The 22141-nt window shown below is 31.1% G+C and overlaps 1 protein-coding gene across 1 annotated transcript in view; it reads right to left on the bottom strand.

The window, feature by feature from the left end:
- Positions 1 to 247: 247 nt before the first annotated feature.
- Positions 248 to 22141, bottom strand: part of LOC148284062 (peripheral plasma membrane protein CASK-like) — a 431540-nt gene continuing 409646 nt past the window's right edge. Inside the window, exon 11 of the mRNA XM_088242793.1 lies at positions 248 to 2381. Coding sequence (XP_088098919.1) covers positions 2340 to 2381 — 42 coding nt within the window. The 3' untranslated portion in view covers positions 248 to 2339. The remainder of the gene's footprint in view (positions 2382 to 22141) is intronic.

Here is a 22141-nt window from a genome sequence, read left to right as displayed (position 1 = left end):
TGATACATAATTTTATGTAAACGGTATCATATCAAAGAAAAATAGTCCTTCGGAAATAATGTTCGAAACACTAGTTTTCAAATTGAGAATGTTCAAATAATATTTGTAATCTGCAAGATTGTTTTAGTACTCAAAAACCGCGACTAGAATACGAATTTTTTGTATGAACGAATAAGCTGATGTAATCTGCTAGTTTTATCGTTCACTGAGAACGGGCTGGGTGCTGGGCGCACTTTACAGGTTTTTTTTTTGTTGGAAGATGGAATAAACGGAAGTGGTGATTTATAATGAAAAACATTTTTTATTTTTTAACTTCCCATAAACGTAGTTACTATAAAACATTCTCGAAAGTCAAATATAATGGTAAGCTGTGTATAATTGCTTAATTGGACAGAATCCGCCCCAGATATCTAGTCGAATGAACAATTTTACAGAAATAACAATATACCGCTTTTAATTAGTCAAACTTGTTACAAGTATGGGTTTGGTTACCCAAAACTTAAGTAAACTACATTAAAAATAAATGGTAGTAAAGTAGATTTTCAGATTAAAGATGCAAGGTTTGAACCTCGCTCCACTACAATTTACGGTAACAGAAATTAACCCTACACTTCAAACATTTGGGTGAGTAATAAAAACAAGATTGTTTTTTTTTACAAATTCTATTTGTGAAAGTTTCTTAAAAAAACAGTTAACTAAGCATACGTCAAGGTGAAACATCCTGTAGACACTTAAACTTTTTTTGTGTTCCTATAAAATGGTTAATGAGTGCCAATTCTCTAGCCGCCAGCTTCCACGGAGAAGCAATCAAAAATAACAGGCCAAAACATAATACATTTTACGGAGAAATCTAAGGATCTTATATATTCAGCCCTTTTCCGAAACTAATTTAACTTATTTATACCATAGAAAACATATTGTATAGAGAACAAACGATTTCCTATCATAGTGGAAATTATTGATATATCATTGCATTAATTAAACCCTTGATGAATGGTTACAGATTTTTACTTATATACGTAAAAATAAATGAAAACCCTTCTGTATTTTTTACCAACTTGTTTAATCTAGACTTTTAAACAGTTTTAATGATTTTTAGGTAAAATACTTGTACCTAAATACTTAACGTTAAGACGTCAATTTTGAGCATACTAAAAAACATATCATATATCATATAATCTTATTTTTTTAGTTTTAATATTCATAATTAAAAGCACGCATCAACCTATTAAATGAAGAATTTATTATCTTCATAAACTTTTTACAGTTTCATCCATACTGTTTTAAAAGCAGTTATAATTGCTCGTTTCGACAGTGTGCTGAATTCAATTTAAATTGAGCAGTTTTTAAAGGTAAAATTGTAATAGAACAAATAAATCAAAATCAGTTTCAGATTAACGAAAAACGTAATTAAAGCCGTTTGTTATACGCGACGATTTTGTAAAATTTAATCATCCCATTCCATTCCTGGGCTACGGCGATATGAAGTTGTGAATTTTTCAAATGAAAAAAATATCGAATGAAGTGAATATTCTTTTTTTTTTTTTTAATATTTGCGATTAAATCAATTTCTTCAAATTATTTTAATATGACAATATATTGGTTTACCCATAATTTTTTTGAAAATTAAACTTTGTTTGTGTCGAGAATTTTTTAAAGAACTCACTTTTTGAGTTCTAATGGTTTACTTTTTAAAAAATGGGGCTATTTTGAAAATTCGATAAAATGGAAATCAATTTGCGATAAAGTGGATTATATATCTCAGACCTATGATCAGTAGTTTACGACACTACCATCATACCAAAACCTGAATTTTATAAGTAATTACTTTTGCACTTCAATCAGCAAGACTTTTTCGTAGTATTCAATTAATATTTTTCTACTGAATGTTTTAACTTTAGGCATATATTTATTTATTTTATTTATTCATATAGAGACACATATTACAAAAAAATAATGACGTATCCCTCTAACTCTCTGAGACCAAGAACCCGGTGTTAAGTTTCAACAAAAGTATTTCAATACAACAAAATGGAAAGAGGAAGCAGACATGTTATTAAAGAACACTAAAAATATAAATTACAACACAAATGTTAATTTTTATAAATATCTTAACAACACACTTAATAGTACATAAATCTATGTAACGTGTCGCAGTCGTCTCTTGTTTAGCAAAGGCAGATTTTCAAATTATCAATGTTTCATAATTCATGATTTTTTTCAATTTTTATATTATTTATTCATTAATTCTCGAAACTTACGATGTTTGTAAATAAAAAATAAAACCAATTTAATAAAAAAATCTATTTACCGAATAAAAGCTTGTGTGTTTAAAGCGTTTAAACACGTGGAGGACCGTTGAAAAATCGTATGTTAGTTACCTGAAACAAAATAAAAGCGTTATTAGTAAGCATTCAAACGGACATATTATTATCATTTGAAAAAGTATGGTGCCTATATTTTCAAATAGTTTAAATAAGTTTATGCATATTTTGGTTTATCTCATAAAAAATATTGCAGGATAAAAAGGAAGTTCACTCGAATATACTCAATATATTTATTAAATTTCAGAATGCCTCGTATTTCCTTTTTATTTATTTTAATGTCAGATACAAAAAACATATTCACTTCAGCGGGCATATTGTTAAAGGCAATATCTTCCAGCCAAAAAAAATTGGTCTTAATTTATACTTTTAAAAAAAATGTGTTTTGATTTTAAATTACAGTTGATTTTAACTGAACAGATAAAACATGCACATCAGTAAACGTTTACTAGTAAACGGTTACTAAAAAAAGTCGACAAAAATCTATTTTTAGGGTTTTTTTGCATAAAAAAGCCAGTATTTTGAATAAATAAATGAATAAAGTAAAACTGTTTCATTTTTGACAAAATGAAAAAAAAAAACAAAATAAATTAGATTCGACAAACATATTTTTAAAATTAAGTTCACATTTGCTTATATTTTGCACATATTGCTTTCTTTTGATAAACTAAAATATAGTTATAGACGAAAACGTCGGCTACAATGATTTATTTTTTACATAAACTTAACATTTTTCGATGCAACTGTCGATGGTCCATATTTAAGAAAGTAATAAGAAATTATTTTATAAATAAGACGAATATACATAAAGACAATTTAAAGACATTTTCATCAAAATCCTGATAGACATAATGACGGACAACAAATTTACGACACTAGGCAAAGACAAAAGACAATACTTCTGCTCCCAAAGAAAAAAACAAATTACGGACATAGGCATTATATTTTTCTGGCCCCTAAGCTATACAACTTTTTAAGCAAGGACATATTGGCGAACAAAATGAAAAGCTATATTTTCAAAGCTAGAGTCCATAAATGGATTGCTAAAAAAACTAGACAGGAAGCTGAGGAATATGTTTCATGTATAAGAATATAATTTTAGTTTCTTGAAAATCCTTTTTCGTTTTATTGATGTAGGTGAGCTTTAATTTTTTATTTTTTTTATTTCTTTTGAATTTTTACACAATCGATATGAAATTATGTATAAAATAAATAATACACTGACACTCCAGAATGTGCCTGTGGGCCAGTGGAGTGGCTACATCCATAAATAAAAATAAAAATGTATTGAATGTACCGTACCTATTGCATAAACATTTCTGTTAACTATGTATTTGTATTTTATATTGGATTAAATAAATAACATAAGACTCGTAAAAATCTTTATTTAGAATAATTTCCTTTCAAAAACTGACTTCATTATAGGATAAGTTTCTGTTACTTTGGTAAAAAAACAATCCTCATCAGAATATAATTATAACTTAATTTACTGCCAAACCGTTGACCTAACATAACCTAACATATACATTATAGGATAATATACGGTAGATATTGCCACCAATAGGTCGCTATTGCTGTCACAAAATAGCGGCGTAAATGGCAAATATTACCATTCCGGGATTTATGGGCGGGTAAACCGACGCAAAATCCGCGATTCGAACAATAAGCGACTCCGAAATATGAAAAATGGGGAATCAGATTATAGTACCACAAACTTACATGTAAAGTCTAAAAAAAACTGAACGCCATTTTCGTGCATCATTTTGCGGTCAGATTATGTTTAATTACGAATATTGACATGCATTTAAAACGTTTTTTTTCTGTTCAATACATTATTTACAAAACAACAATCATCGTCATTCCTTTTTCGCACCTAATGGTGCATGGGGCACTGCATTGGTAAACCGATCGCGGCGTATCTAAATCATTTTTGTTACGTAAGATAATCAGTCTTACACTTCAGGTGCCAGTCCAGGGACTATGAAATGAATGTTATGCAGAAAACAGCTAGTCCACAATTTTGAAAAAATGAAATATTGATGTTATCGGGTGCAGTAAGGTCAATTCTATGGTCTGCCAAAAACAATCAGACCGCTTTTATACAAAAAACTGTAAAAATCACCTTTTTAAAATAGTGCCGATCTCAAAAACGGCATTTCTTAATTTGCAAAAAACACCCACAGAACTAGAAAAATCTTACGGTACTTAAAAACTCATTATTACTGTTCAAATACATAGTAAGATTCTTGTTTGTATTACCAAAAAAACTAATGTATTCATTGTTAATCATTTGTCAAAGTCAAAAACATTCCAACTGTTGTGTAAATTTGATTATTCACTCTTCTAACAAAGGTGCTATTATCTCAGTTTCACTTTTCTATGGCTGGCTGCTTTCTGCATAACTACGTTCAAATATTCCTGTGTAAAAAGACATTTTTTAAATAAGTATTTCATTTCAACCGCGTTGGGAATCAAACACGAGACCTCTTGCATGGTAGTCAAATGCACTGATCGACGATATCAAATAATACTGAACCTATAACTAAGGTATGTAACTGGGGTTTAAACTGTCATTAGGGTCGCAGTCGGCCACATCTTGCTAGAGGGTGTGATTCTATAAAATGTTGCAAACCCCCAGTCGGATTCTACTGACTGGTCCAACTCGTTAGCGTCCACGTCACGTGGAACGGTGTGATCACAGCATAGCGAGAGGATGAAAGGCGAGTTCCTGGCGCTTAAACCGATCAGCTAAGGGAAGGCAACCCTGACAGAAAAATCCACCAGAGGAGGCAACGGGAAACCACTCTGGTTATCCTTTTCCAGGAATTCCTATGGCGAGTACATCCAATAAGCAGTCGCCTGGCTGCGGAATATAAGAGTAGCGCAGGACGAGATGCTTTCGCTGTAGTTATCGCCAACGTCGGGGGTTCCGGACAAGGCACCGCAAGAAGAAGATAACGTCCTATTTATTGACAATATTTGAGTTTGTTCAAATGTTTGTAGACAAAATACTGGATTTCCCCCCTCGGGCGTCATTAAGATTAACAAATTACAACTGTGATAGAAAATACCTTAAAGAAGGGAATATGGAAGTCAAGCCATTTACAGGGCTTATGACCTGTCATTGGCTGGTATAAGTGGCCATTTTACACACTGTGTAAAATTCACCACTTCGCCAATGTTTCAACATCCATATTTGTCCAATTCTTCCATTTGTTGATTTTAGTGAAGTAAAGAGCTGAAACCTTTATTGTTGTGAAGAAATTCAGCTGACTGAATTATTTCACATACTAAGCAACGTCACCAATTGCAAACCAGCCAATGACAGACCTATGACCATAATCCCTGTAAGTGCCTAGACATCCATATTCCCTTCTTTAAGGTTTTCTTCATCCCTGTTTCAAGTTGTTGATCATGTTGATTGTATAAAATCAAAAAAATAAATTTAATATGCTGACCAGTTTCAGAACACGACTGTTCCTTTGTTAAGGCTAAAAAACAAACTTACAAAAAACTTTAACTTACAACAACCTTAACAAATAACAAGTGAATACCAAAATCCACCATGTGACAACAACTGACCAATGTATTACGTCCAGGATAGTAATTCACAGAAAAAGAAAAAAAGGTATGTAGCAAGTATCGCATTGAACGATATTTTCAATTGTTAAACATTTTTTGAAAGGGACTGTTATTTTGATAATTAATTTGGTTTTTGTTTTTGTCGGCCTCGTGTTGTAATAATCAGCGCATTTTCCTACCATTCAATAGGTCTCGGGTTCGATTCCCGACATAATTGATATGAAATATTTATTTAAAGGCGCGTTTCACACAAGAATATGTCATAGTCCCTGGACTGGTACCTGGAGCGTAAGACTGATCATCTCACCTTCATGTAAAAAAAAAAGAAAAAAGATCTATATACGCTGCGGTTGGTGTACCAATACAGTGCCCTATGCATCATTAGGTGTGGAAAGGGAATGATAATGATGTTTAATTTAATTTTAATTATCGAAAGGATAAAAAAGTAAAGATAAATTTCAGTATATTAAAATTATTGAGAGTTATTCGTATTTCTGATTTTTTACAAAGTAAATAAGTAATCGTATTACAAAACATGAAAACTCACGAAAGTACTGCTTCGAATATTCATTTTTCATCACGATTTTTTTAAAAGTAAAAATGAAATATTTGATCAACGTGAATATTTAAATTTCGAAAGCCATTTTAAACTAGTTGTAAATAACTCACTGTTAAAAAATTGGAATCAAGTTGTAGTAGGGAGGGGCGTGAACCTCGGTCCTTTGATTCGTGAATTTGCAATACTAGCCACTGTACCACAATCTGATTTAAACAACATAAATTATTTACTTCAAGGCCATTAATTTTTGAACAGATCATGATAATATACGAATATCCTTATTATTGTAAACAACAATTGACATAACAACGATTCAGAGAAAATAATCGCAAAACCATAACACTTAATCACTTTCGACGAAACAAATCAACGTATACAAATAAATATTGTTTATCAACCCTCCCTAAATTATTCGGTTTAAGCAAGTGAGAATTTGTTGTCTATTTTATTTCAAACTATTTCTTAAAATAACTGTCATTTTTTCGAAAAAAACTAGCAAATCTAGTAGATATATTTTGAGTATGTTTTTTTGTTCTTACTTATTTAAAATCTTATATTTTAACTACTTTTAGTCTGTTTTTCCATTTTTAATACTACTTTTACTTATGTAAATACTGATAAGATACTTTTAGCATAACTTTTTTATCCATTGTTTTTGGGTTACTTGAAATTTTGATGTTTCTTGTTATTACTTTGAGCATGTTTTTAATTTGATGTTTTTAATGATTTCATCTTTAATTTAAGCTTTAAAGTACTTACAGTTTTGTTTTTGTCCCTTAAATTATTATGTTTACAATTGAAATTATAAAAACAGTTTATTGGTAGCCTTTGCATGTAATATAATATGGAAACTTTACTGGTCTATTTAAATTAAGTCTAATTTTGTTTACTTTTGAATCATAAAATTAAAGTATGTTTGCTGAAAAAAATGAAATAAAAAAAATAAAATAGCAACGCATTGTTACTCCTTTATTCGAATCGTGAGGTTGTATAATGGTGTAGAACGGGATATTAATATTAATGTATATTATTTAGTGATGATTCACATAAATATAAAAATTCCTTGACTAAAAAATTTAATTCATACCTCTTATATGTTTCGTGCATTTATTTTGAATTATTCAATACCCTTATTAATTTAATATAATTTATTGTGAATTTTTTTTTAAAGTTCGTTGTTACTGTTTTTACTTAAAAACTTAACTTTTAAAAAACTCATCATTACGAGATGGTTTATACATTATTAATATGTAAATGAAATTATATGAATTATATCTATCATAAATTGAATAGCATGAAACGTATCTATAATAAATTGAATTGCATAAATTACATTTATTAAAAAAAATATTTTAGTCGATAATTTTTCATTTTTGTTTCGTCATTATTTGTATTTACGTAATGTTTAATTAGTGAAAGATATATAGTGTTTTAATTTTTAATTTCATAAAGTGTATACATATATATTATATTGTGATAACTTTTACTGTTTGTGAACTGAAAAAAAAATATTTGAGTCTACAGAGAAGTTTGTTGCACTATACACGCATTTACTTCCCGCCAAAGGATACCTTTTGTTGGAATCGATCAGACTTTATTGGCGGGACGGTTGAATACATATTCAAATTCGGAATCGTCATCCCTTATATTTGGCCCATAAACCTTTGGGTTCTTAAATCTTCTCCAAAATCCTTGCGTATTCCAATAAAAGAAAGTTGAATCCTCAATTTTCTACAAAAAGGAAGTGAATATACATAATGACTCCCTAGACAGCGTTTGAAAATAAAATTAACCGGCAAGTTTAATTTTACGGCTTTAATGAATATAGTTTAAAATACAAAAGTATTTAATCGCAACCGAACTTTTTAAAGTATGAATTACTTAAATATCATTTCAACATCAGAATCAACTTATTGGCTAAGTAAAAACCAAAATGTTTAGTTAAGGCATTCTTAATGTGGTGCTGGAGACGTATGCTTCGAATATCCTGGACCGCGAGACGGACAAATATTCACATCTCAAAAAATCTGAACGCAGATGAATTATTCTCCATCTGTTTTAACGAGAGCAGTGTTGAAATGGATTTATAAATTAACGGTCGTGGGAGAGGTCGGAGGAAGATCGAGAGAGGAAGAGAGGAGGTCCCCACAAGACGGGCTGGGCATCAGTGGTTAGAGCGATGCGGGCGGCGGTGTGTCAGGAGAGATGGAAGCTAACTCATAACGTGTTGAAGACAAAGAGGTAAGATGATCACGAACCTTAGCAGTTAAGTTAAAGAGGCAGATGACAATCTTAAAAAATATATTTTTATTGTACGTATACTTATATCAATCATCAATCTTTTAAGTAAATAGGGTTTACCAATAAGAACGATAGGATTAGAAATTGAAATAAAACACAGTAAATTTGATTGAGAAATTTGCGGAATAGTTATTTTTTTTTAAACATTGTTCCATCAACTAAACCAGGAGTACGCGGAACAAGCGGGTATGGTTTAACCAGAAGATTAGCTCCACCAAAGTTCAATACTAGACTAGGTAGCAACAAATAAAAAATAAATTAACTAGCTATGAAGGATTTTCAATACCAACCTAATAAAATAGCGTTTTTTGACCTGTAAGTTTTGTAAATAAAAATTATTAATAATAATCTACATCTGCATTAAGGCTGTAGTTGGGTAAAACGCACGAAAAATTGGGAAATCATATGATTTTGCCATTTTAAAACGTATGTTTTTTTTAAAAATCGCACAATAATAAAACATTAATTAGATGGCAACCAATCATTTTTTAAGGTATTTTCGTTTAAAAATGTACTTAAAAGTTTTATATAAATAAAACATATTTACTTTTCGGCCGGCAAATTATTTCATTTCAAATTATGACCAAATTTTGGTATCTCAATTCTCATATAAAGACTAATAAAACTTGTTTAAATGATTTAAAGATTGAAAAATAAAATGACCGAAACAAAATTTTAATTTTTGTTTTTAAAAACAAATACGAGCATTTTAAATCACATAAATTGTGACATTTTCCTTTATTTCTACGTGAAATTATACTTTCGGTAATACTTTTTTTTAAATTAGTTATTGAAATATTTTATCTAAAACTTTACTTTGTATAATCGTATTATCTTTTTTTTAAGACGATAATTTTGATTGTAATATTTCATTTGTAACAATATCTTATTAAGGTTTTTATTACCTTCGTACCGGCCCTTACATGTACTGGTTAATAGAAATACCTTAGAAAATAATTGTTTCAATTTAATTTGTGTTTTTTTTTTTTATTATTGCGTGATTTTTAAAAACCGTTCGTTTGAAAATGGCAAAATTCTTTGATTTCCTAATTTTTCCTGCAATTTACTAGACTTAAGCCTAAATTCTATAAAGGCAAAAGTATGCTTCTTTGTATATTTGTGTTCCCTTCAAGTCTCAACGGAGCGACCGTTTGGCATATTTTTTGCATAGGGACAGCTGGAGAGGTGAGAAGTAAAACAGAATACTCATTTTTTATTCCTAATTTTAAAAAGTACAATGAAAAAAATTAAATATATTAACAATGAGCAACATTATTTCTAAATGAGAGGCGGTAAGGGGGGATGTCAAAAATAATCACTTTAAAATTAATTCTTTAAATTTCGATAATTGACTTGCTTTATCTATGTTAAATACAAGCTGTGCTGGACAGTATTCAAATCGCTTCATGAAATGGCTCCAAAATACATATCGGACCTTTGTATTAGGGAAAATACATGTCAAAGAAAATCATTTCTTAGGTCACCATTTGATTCAGGAAGAGGAAAACTTGTTGAAATCCAGCGCTCCCCAAACACTAGATTTGGAGATCGTGCTTTTGTCACCGCCGGCCCCTCTGCTTGGAACCAATTGCCTTCAAACTCACGAATTATCGGCAGTCCCAGTCAGTTCAGATCCCAACTAAAATCCCACTTCTTTAAACTATCATACCCTCAATTTTAAATCTGTAAATATAATGTATCACTTAAGTTTAGTTAGAATGTAAGTTTAGATATACAATTGCAAAGCGCCCTTAAGGTGATTTTTTACAAAAATGGCGCTATATAAATCAGCCAAATATTATTATTATTATTTTTGAATTTGCTTTTTGTTTTGGTTTTGTAGTAGAATTTTGTATTTGTAAACAGAATAATGATGGTACCGGATTATCGTGTTTCTTTTATGGTGATAGTTGAAAGACCAAGCTATTGTAAATCCCAATAAAACATATCATTCCATCGGGAAAATTCAAAAACAAAAACGCTTATTGAAAAATGACAACTAATTAATTACCTAAATAATTCTTCCCTTAAACCAAGTGAGCGAAGCCGCGGGTGAAAGCTAGTGTAGAATATTTTTATAAAAGCGAAGTTATTATAAAAAACAAACTAAAATTCCGTGAAAAATTTCAACACTTCTCAGTTCGTAGTTTACTTCTTACTCTTGTTTTGAAAGATTTTCCTACTTTTTCTCTAACTCATATATAATGTCCCTGCTGCTTGACTATGGAATCGTCTTCCAACCACGTTTCGGTGTGCAGCAGCTGTGTTTAAATCACGCCTGAGGAAGGATAATATACCCTTTCTATTACTTTATCACTCCTATTTTCCTGTCTCCTTATTCCTATTTCCCATTGAAGGCTAATACTGATGTTAATTAATTTATAAACACATATTGCCATTTCAATTTTCGTAACCAATTTATTCTATTTTTTGTCGCATACGTTTAAAAACAAAATCAGTACATAAGTTCGTTTTTGTCCAATAGGCCCCTTTTAACGAAATTCAGTTAAGTGTACTGGAGTTCTGCGAAAACATTTATTTATGATTTTTTTAGGGATCATAGTCCATCATCGATGACACACACGCGTGCTAAAACGTTTCACCTAAAATAGTGTGATAACCAAAGAAATGAATGGCATCATTTCCTATAGAATCCAATACAGCAACTCTAACAGTATTGCACATTAATCGAGAGCATCGTTCTGCAGTACATTCACATAGTCTCTACCATGAAGAAATGAACTTACAACAAAAAACGTGGTCTATAAAAAGACCACAGAACGCAACGCCAGTCAGTCAGCCAAACAAGAGCAGTTCAGTTCCCCTCAGTCCAGCTCGACGAAGTCACACAGTTTCAGCATGTTGTTCAAGTACAGTCTCTTCAAACTATCATCGACGTAATACTCGCGCAACACAATTCACTATTTATTTGTCATGTAATAAATACGCAATAAACAGCAACCTCGTGTCTTCTATGTCAATCTCTTACTGGGTTAGGAACGCCAACCCGCAGCAACCTAATCCCTACAAATTCAAATAAAAAAAAATAAAAAACTGAATTGTTTAAGGAGTTTTTTAACGAATTTTGTCTTAAGTTGTGGTTTTTATTTTTGCCTATTTCGTATAAAAGACTTTGAAGCTCAATTTCTGCAGATTTTTATTTTGGTCTGTTTTACAAAAACAAACTGAAGCGACGAAAGGTTACCTTTTAATTATTGGTAAAATGCGTGATATATGAGGTATTGGGAAAATATGCAGTTTTAAAAATAAAAACAACGGAATAGTAATTTTCTAGATCGTATTTTAAAAGAAATTAATGTTAGAACATTTAATCAATAATACAATTTATGTTTTATCACGTAAAAGGTTTAATTTTTAACTGAATTACAAAGATGACTTTCAATCATAGTATTATTTTATTTAAGAAAATCTTCGAGTTTCCTTCGTAAAATAATATTTCTACTTTTACACTGATTGTCATTTATTGTTTATGGCACTAAACGAAGGGAGATGGAATTTCTTAAATAAAACAGGACACGTGATGGATTTAACTCAAATAAAATAAAATTTATCGTACATTAAGTGCCTAAAAACTATTTTTGTGTCCATCAAATATTAAATTCAATTATGTTGGAGAAATAAGAAGAAATTATTGGGTTTTTTTTTGTTGTTGTTTTTTTAAAAAAGAAATGTTTGCATTCTTATGATTTACCCGAGTTTTTTTATTTATTCACAATAATGAGGGCCGTTTTCAACGAGTTGTAAATAACTCACTATCAGAAAATCTGAAAAGAGTAGGATTCGAACCACGGACCTTTGATCCGTGAGTCTGAGATACTAGCCACAGGAACACAACCCAATTCAAATCGTTCATTTTTGTATTTGTTTTACCAACACAAAAGGCCAAGAGTCCCAACAACAATGACGAACATTGAAAATAGGAACCTTGTAGAGTAATGACTGAGAAACATAACTTAAGCACGAAGGGTTAACGGTTTTTAATTTAAAATACGGGTACTGCCTAAAAAGCCATAATATTTTCATAAATTTGTTTAGTAGTATAACTTGGCTTTAAATACATAAATGCATAAAATTTATAGACGTTATAGGTCTCGGACTTACAGCTCAAAGATCCGTGGTTCGAATCTCACTATACCCTAACTTTTTCTAACCGTGAGTTATTTTCAACTTCTTAAAAATTGCCCTCAAAGAACGCCAAATTTTTTTATTTTTTCAAGATTTTTCTTTGATAGCATTCGTATTTAATCCACGCTTGTTCAATCATTAGAACAATTTATACTCAAATACTTTGCATTTATATAATAAACAATGTACCTAAGTTTAGTTTTAATTTCAAGAAGAGTAATCTGCTGGTTGAAGAGTAATTATATTTTGGTTATATAAAGCTTTTAAGTATATTTATTTATCAGAAACACCTAAGACACAAATTCATTTATATCTCATGTTATTAACATAATCTTATAATTGCGCAATTTTGAAAAACCGGCGTTTTAGAATGACAAAATCGAACGATATACTTACTTTTTAATAGACTTTAGCCATAACGTGTTTTATTTACCAATAAGTAATAAAAAAAAGAGTTACAAAAAAAAAAAAATTTTCGATTAGTTTAGTAGCAAAAAATAAAACATTAAATCTTCACATTAAACATTTATTACAGCGCATATACTTATATATTTGAATTTATTATTATCGACATAAAAAGGTTCATTAATTAATTATTACCGTTCTGTCATTAAAACTTTTTATGCCTTATTTTATTATCGTGCGATTGTAAAACGAATGTAGAATTTCTTTTACAGGTTTTTCAAATAAAAATTGAAGCCAGTAAGCAATCAAATATATATCGACAAATAATAAGCAAGTGAATATATTTTTAAATATATAAGGTGTTAACATAAGTTGCGTCCGTTTTTTTACAAATTTAAAAATGAGTATCAAATGTAAAACAAAATCGTAAATATTATACGTCATGCGAAAGAAAATTACAAAACGGATTGTCAAGAAGACGAAAGTAAGCTTTTCGTTTCAAGTAAACACGACAGCTTCTATTAGCGTTCAAATGAGGGAATAAAGCTATCAAAACTGTTCGCGATTTTTGAGCAGTGTAAGGTGAAGATGCTATGAATTATTGACTAATTCGTTGTAAAATAATGAAGGAGAATGTATTGTTGGCTTCCGTGGTGTAGTGGTCAAGACGCTTGACTCACGCACGGGAGGTTCCGGGTTCGATTCCCGGTGAGAACACAAAAATTAAAATGTGATTTTTTTCAAGCCTGGGTGCTCTGTGATGTAATTCACCACTGTAATTAGGCCTCCTGGCTTGATGTGGTGCAAAAAAAAATGTAAAAAATGTAAAAAAAGAAATTGTAATAAAATAACGAAGGAAAATACGTTGCAATTTGTTTTCCTGTTTTTTTTTGTACCTAGATTTTAAGGTGGTATTACTGATTACCTCGATTAAAACTTTGCTAAACAACTTCATACAGTACATTTCTAGCCAACAACACCCTGAAGCTAACTTCATGCAACACGATTTTAGTAACTAAAACACCCGCTAGGCAGGTCGCTAGGTTAAATAATGTATAATTTACCGCACATTGATGCTAACGTCACATAATACAATTTAAGTCAGTAAAACTCCCGCCAGGTAGATTATTGTGCCTTGCAAACGTGTAATGTCTAAACAGGTAGGTGTTTACACATTACACGTTTGCAAGGCACAATAATTGTGCGGTACAAATGTGTGTGCGTGGTGATGGGCGTGCGCACATTATAAATTGTATGATTTCTCATCTCTACTTTTGAGTAATGAGATAATGTGTTTCGAACTAATGTTTTTGTTTAAAAACTAATTAAAAATATTGTAGCGTTTTTACGGTACCACTTTAATAAACCTAGCGTATTTGTGTGATATCATTATTATTATTTGTAAAATTAACATTTAACAACCGAGGCGGAGAATATTTTAGAGAGGGTAATGTGGAAGTATAGGTGTTGACAGCATTATAAAAAAATATTCACTCACAATTTAGCAAAATGCGGTGAGGTTACTTTAAAGTTTATCTGAGCGAGAATATCATAGGCAAGTAAGTTTTATTTTGTGCAAATATTTTAAACTAGCCAAAAACCTCCTAAATTCAAAATTTAAGTGTGATATTATTCTAGGCGATTATAATAGTAAATTACATAAGTATGTGTAATCAATTCATATGTTATCATTTTAAGAATTTTATTTATTTATATATACGCCCAGTGGGCATTTTTAAAGACATATTTATACATAGAAAAAAATTATAAAGAAAAGTAAAAAGACACAATTGTACAAGTATTAAGAAGACTTTGTGGGAGTGGAAGCGGGAGAGAGGTGTTTATAATTGAATCTGATTTAGTGATCGTTTAAAAGAAGACAACTTGCTTTCAAAAAATCAAGACTGGTATGTTGTTTGCAGACCTAAGAATTCTGGGCATAGGGAAATAAAAACCATTGTTAGTTTTATGGTTATCGGTATGAAAGATTAAGTTTTGTCTGAGGTTTCTAGTTGGGATATTTAATTTTATTGGTCTCAGTAGTTCAGGCGCATCAAAAAGTGAGTTGAGAATTTTGAAAAGGACTAGAAGGTCAAATTTATTTCGATGGTCTTGAAAAAAATACATATTTAAGGTAGTTTTTAACTCATTATACGAATATTGGTCTCTGGATAAGCCTAACTTCCAGCCTATCTTTCCCAAAAATCGATGTTGAACTGATTCAATATTTTTGATGTGAACATAATAATTTGAAGACCAGATAACAGAAAAATACTCTAGATGCGAGCGAACGAGAGAACAGAAGAGAGTTTTAAGAGTTTTTATAATTTTGAAATCAATGGTGCTTCTGTTAATAAATTCAAGGAGTTTTAAGGATTTATTGATAACATGTTTAATATGAATTGTAAAAAAAAGTTCAGTATCAAGTATAATGTTTTGACACCATGCTTTGATTTTGATACGCAAAAAAATTCCAAAAACACTCTAGTTTCCTTGTTACCTATCACTCCAAACAATCAATAAAAACAAAATGGAACACTTTAACTTTCCTTATTCATCATATTTTCTCGTTCCTCAAAAAAAACAAAAAATATATGATCGTTTTAAGGGGGAAGTGGCGTGAAAAATGATTAAATGTGATATTTCAATCACATATTCAAAGTATTAACAGAAGCTCTAGCCTATGTGTGGATAAAATTGAATTTATCTTCTATCCTTCAATAATTTTAGATTTTTTATATTTTTTCTTGTAGGTAAAAAAAATCTCAAAGATCACGAAATCACTGAAAACTCTTAGAGTTCAATCCGATATATTTAAGGTATTCTACGATCTTTTTTTTAGCTAACCGTAATGATGAAATTATTTTCTATCCTTCAGTAATCGATTTTCATTTTAAATAAGCTTTGTGGGATCATTATATCGCATAAACTATCACAATTTCAATTGTATTAAAATCTTATACAAGGCGCCATACAAAAAAAAACAGATAACGATGGACGTTTCATTCGCGTCCCACGCACCGAGGAAGTAAAACGCCTTATACACTGAGTCCCCGAAAGTTTTTTTCAAATAAAAAATAACGGTATTTGTTATAACGAAAATATTGTCTTACTAGCTCTTTGGAAATATATATACCGCCGTAAAATAGTTCAATCAACCACTGAACTGAACGGCTAAGCTGTTTATTAAATGCCAATATTCAATTGAAAGGCTAGGCTATTTGTTGAATAAATGTTTAACCAAAGTTTTGAACTTCGCTTAGCCTCTTTTATTGGAATTTTTTTTTAATGTATTTAGTTATTTATTTATTTATACATCAACGGTTCAAAGAACCTTTTACAAAAAAATAATAGTTTGCAGAAATAATCACAGCAGTGCACAATGATCATGTAGTACATAGTAAGTAATAATAGAATAATTAAAACTAAACAATTTAGTAAAAATATAATACAAAAAGTTAAAAAAATTCCTGAAGATACTAGAATGCAAATTTCATTTGCATTTTCCAAATTATTCAGTTTCAATAAAATTTTATAACCTTGATTCATTAGCACACAGAAGAGATACATATGTTTGATCAGATCCTGCTTTATAAAATTGTCAATAATAAATTCGATTCCCCGGAACTCATTAATCTACTTGCTTACCGTGTCCCCTCCAGGCCAACTAGACTCTCTGACATTTTCTTTACTCGTAAATTCAAAACTAATCATCCGAAACATTCTACGATCCCTCGTTGAAACATTTTACAAAAAATATATTTAACACTCCATACAATATGTACAGAAGAGAATTAATAGGCTTGATTCATGCTCTTCATTCATAATTCATTTAATCGTGAAATCAAATGCAATTTTCCACTCTTACTTTCCTTCAATCATCCTTTACCACTCCTTATCAATTTTCTTCTTTTCCTTTCCACTATCTCTTTGTTTTGTCCATATTTATCTTATTTTAATATATAGTATTTTTTTTATATAGTTTAAACTTCAAGCCGTCGTCGCTTTATTACAGTATTATTTAGTGAATACATATAATTGGATGGCAGGCCCTACTATGTATACATTTTATATAGTTTTTTTTTTAAATATTCATTTAACCTGTACATGTTTGTATTCGAAATAAATAAAATAAAATAATATTTATTATGTGAAGTTAGGTACATTATGATAGTTTGGTTAATTTTAATAATAAAAAAAGGGTTTTTTTTAACTTACCTTAATCCTTCATTTAACATAATAACTAATCCTTTACTTTAAAAGTAAAGGATTTTTTTTTTTAATTACTATTATTCTTATCCAATCTATCCTTACCTAACCCGGCGGCTTTTTTTCGGCCGTTTTCAAAGGACTCGCTTATAACGTAGAGTTATCTGAATTGATTCAACAAATGGCTTAGCCATTCAGATAAATTCCGGCATTTAATGAACAGCCTAGCCGCTTTGAGTGGCCGATTTAACCATTTGGCGGCAACATACCTGTACATAAACATTTTTTTTCACCAGAAAAGGCAAGCAGGCCCAATCACAGAGGCGTACTGTACGAATCACAGAGCAAAATCACATTACATTGTTGTGTATTAGCGGCAATCTAACCCAGAGCCTCCAGTGCGTGGGTCAAGCGTCTTAGCCAATACCGCTTTACTGAATGTAAAAATAATTTATGTTCTTTTTTAACTCTCCCTTCCCAGTGATGTGTAACTACTACACATTGCATCTTATAACTCAAAATATCTATAAATTAATATAATATATACTGAACTAGCCGACCCGACAGATTTGTCCTGATGAACGTTGGCTTGCCTGCTATTATCTCGGAAAAATACTTTTCATTGATAAGTAGGAACCTAAGTACTTGTTTATGATTGAACTCCAAAACTGAAAATTAATAATTTTCAAATATTGATTTTAAGTAGGTACCTAGGTACTTGTTTATGGTTGAATTCCAAAACATAAAATAATTCATTTCCAAATATATCATTATTTTTGCCAATGTCAAACTCGGCTCTTCTTACTATCTGGAGTGCACTTTATACATGAATGCAATTTTCAAAAATGTATTGAATGTCAGTTAATATTATTTTTGTATTATAAAAAATCCATTAAAAAGAAATAAATTAGAAGAAATTATAAGGAATGAAAAGAAAAAATTAGATTGGGATCCATAAAAAGCTAATGTTGTTTGTAAATATAAGAAAACAATTTTTTTTAAACACAAAAAACAACATCCTTCCTTTTTTAGTATTAACCTTCTCGTCGAATGCAACCCTGGTAGGTCGATGGAAAAAAGATTTATGTTTCTTACCTTGTTTTTACAGATTCGATTGAAAATTTTAATATATACAAACACGCGCAGCGCAAAAATCTACATTTCGCTGAAAACCGCACGTCAATCAGTTAAGCCGTTAAGAAGAAGTTTAGTGACATCACACGTACAGAGAAATTAAATGTATAATGATTAAGTTTGTTGGTATTCCTCTTTTTAAATTTACGTATCGATTGAAATAATTTATTATAAAATAATTATTGGACATAAAAAACACTTAATTAAAAAACACTTAATTAATCAAGCACTTTTTAATCGGAGATGAATCACTAATACATTCAAAAGTTTACCGAAATAACGTATGTGGTATGTAAACGTATCGAATATATTGTCTAAAACACTATTTACGTCTCACTTTTGATGCTATAAGTATATTCGCGCGCAAAAGAGACAAATTTATACGTCACGCAGGCTAGTAGTTAAGTATCGTGTACCACTGGTACAATATGCCAGTTTTGCGCAGTTGCTTTCGGCCCTTTGTTAAGGGAGGTCTCTTTGTTCTCACTGTGAACGACAGCCAATAGATTAAAAATACTATCGTTTTTGACTTCAACTATTAATTATAATAATAAAAATACGTATTTAGTTTTATTTCACTTTTATAATAAAAGTCCCAATACATATTTTTTTCAAAATCTGGACTATTTTCTGGACGTGGTTGCTTTCTGCATAACTATGTTAAATTATATTGTCTTAATGTATCTAATGAATTATCAAGGCACGAACAATTGATGTACTAACACAGCACCCTATGCAACAATAGGTACGGAAAGAGGAATGATGATAATAATTTTTTTCAGGATTCATGGTCAATCATTGGCTAGTTTAGGTGATCAATTTTACTGCCTATGTTTAAACATTCATTAATCAGGTTTTTTTGTACACTATTCATTTAACTTTTAAAATGTAATTGCAAGCTTTTCAATCTTATTTAAAAATTACCCATATTTAAATTTTATCATTAACTATCATTGGAATCTATTTTCAAAATATATTAATGTTTTTGATCATGAAAATAAACAACGAATGATACTGTGACAAAATGAAAAAAAAAGGTTTTTCATAAATTATTTTATCGGCCTCGTGGTGTAGTGGTCATCGCATTTGCCTACCGCGCATGAGAACTTGGGTTCAATTTCTGACAATATTAATTTAAAAAGTTGTTTTTACTCAGCAATATTTTATTGTCCCTGGACTGGAAGGTGACATGTAAGTCTGATCATCTTGCCTTTATGCAACAAAAATGATCAATATACACTGCAATCGATGTACTAATGCAGTGCCCTGTGCACCACAACGTGCGGAAAAAGAATAACGATAAATTATAAACTCGTTTGGCGTTTAAGTACTTAAATATTTAACGAAAATACAGATAATGTAGAAAAAATGTACTAAAAGTTTCCAATAGATAAATTTCCTTCAGAAATATTAGAGATAGAAGGGAAGAGATGTCAAAAACCTGAGCTTATACGTCACTCAAGCTTGCTTTTTGTACCCCGCTATGAGAGGACTCATTATTATATTCACAAAGGAAATATGAGTAACTTTCTTTATTAGAACCTACAAAAAGTCTAACGTTGAATGATTCTTGTGAAAATTTAAGGTCAGTAACGATAGTTTTATGTGTTATTGATTTTATTAATTATTTTACAATTTATGAATTTATTTTGTTATGTGAAATCGGGTTACATTAGGATAGGTTAGATTCAGTTAGGTGAAATCGGGTTACATTAGGATAGGTTAGATTCAGTTAGGTGTGAAGTAAGGATAGGTTAGTATTTTTAATTTTACTAACCAACAAACACATTCTAACCTAACCTTATTTTACATACCAAAAAAATAAAAATAAAATACTTATCAGTGTTTTATTAAAACTAGCAGGAAACACTTTATATATTAAAATATATCAGACATGTGTGAGACCCATCTTAACATATTTTGTAAAAATACAAGCAGAGACTACGAGAACGAAGAACTTGCTAGGAGCATCAGAGATGAGGGTCCTCTAATAGATTACTAGAAACATTGCGCCACGGGTCAAAAATGACTTAGAAAACGCGCAAAACCAAAGATATAGTGCGCTGGAGTAGATCCTGTACGTGATTCTGGAGAGACCATATAAACTGAATGAGCAGCGATAGACAGGTGATAACAGCAGCCAAAGAATAGGCAAAGAAAAAAAAGACCTGATAAGCGATGGAAGGATAGTTGGGCCTCATCACGGGAGACTGAGTAGTCTAAGTAGAACAGATCGTCCGATCTTCAAGAAGACAAAAAAAAAGGAAAAACAACTTACCGAACCTACCCGTATTAATGATTAAAAACGTGTTTCGTTTTCAAAACTGAAAATATATTTGGTTGCGAATTATGTGGGTAAGCATTGTTCAAATTGCTGTTACAACTTCAACATCTTTTGTACCCACAACAACTGATCACTTCCCACCTAAGTATCTTTTGATCATCTGCCACAATAAGACCTCGTGTACTGAATCGCGCGTTTCGTTGTTGAACGTGTGCCGTATCATGGACTTTGTTTTCACCAACCACCAGTATTGAGCTCCAGATCGGAGGCCTGTCCTAGTGTTGGTGCCGCTCGCAATTGACCTGTTGGACCACCGCAATTCCATCAAGAACAAACCAGGTTAGTGGCATCCATTCCTAATCCATCTCATTCGTTGGGGTTGTGACCGATTGACACTGCATACCGCATATCGAGGATATTCACTTCATCATCATCATCATTAGCCGTCTCTTTTCCAATGTTGAACATAGGCCTCCCCCTTTAGTCTCCATATTTCCCTATCCGGAGCCAACCGGAACCAACCACTTCCTGCAACTCGTTTTATGTCATCAGACCACCTTGTCTGAGGCCTGCCAACACTTCTTCTACCATTTCTGGGTCGCCATTCCAGGACTTTTTTGGTCTATCTGAAGTCTGTGGTTCTGATTATATGACCAGTCCAGCTCCATTTCTGGTTGACAGCCCTATGGACCACATCGGTGATCTTTGTTCTCGCTCTTATCCATGTACTGGTTTTTTCTGTCTCTCAACAAAATACCCAGCATTCTCCTTTCCATGGCTCTCTGTGTCACTGATAATTTGTGTAATTTTTTTTTCATGAACACAAAAGTTTCACAGCTATATGTCAGTACAGGGAGAACACAAGCATCAAAAATATATTTACATATTTCGTTAAAATTAAAATACAGTCCACTCCGCTAAATAATATTATAGAAGCCCTAAGGCTTCGCCCTCCACAACTTCTCACCCCGCATCCGCATGGGAATTTGTTTTTTCACCTTTATTTTATTTATATTGGCCCTAATAGTTCTCTAAAGTATCTAACATCTTCGCCAATTTACAAAGCAGGTAAACGTGGCTGGCCAAATGTACAATTCCAAACGTTGACAATACGCCTAATCGTCGATTAGCCATTTTGTAATTTGGTCAGCCAATATGTAAACGGCCTCAAATGACCATTCGGCTGCGACATAGATG

This window comes from Micrasema longulum, unplaced genomic scaffold (genome assembly GCF_059751315.1).
Source record: "Micrasema longulum isolate JH-2025_06_02 unplaced genomic scaffold, ASM5975131v1 h1tg000163l, whole genome shotgun sequence".
In the NCBI taxonomy this organism is placed as follows: Eukaryota; Metazoa; Arthropoda; class Insecta; order Trichoptera; family Brachycentridae; genus Micrasema; species Micrasema longulum.
This window is presented reverse-complemented; position numbering and strand designations above follow the sequence as displayed.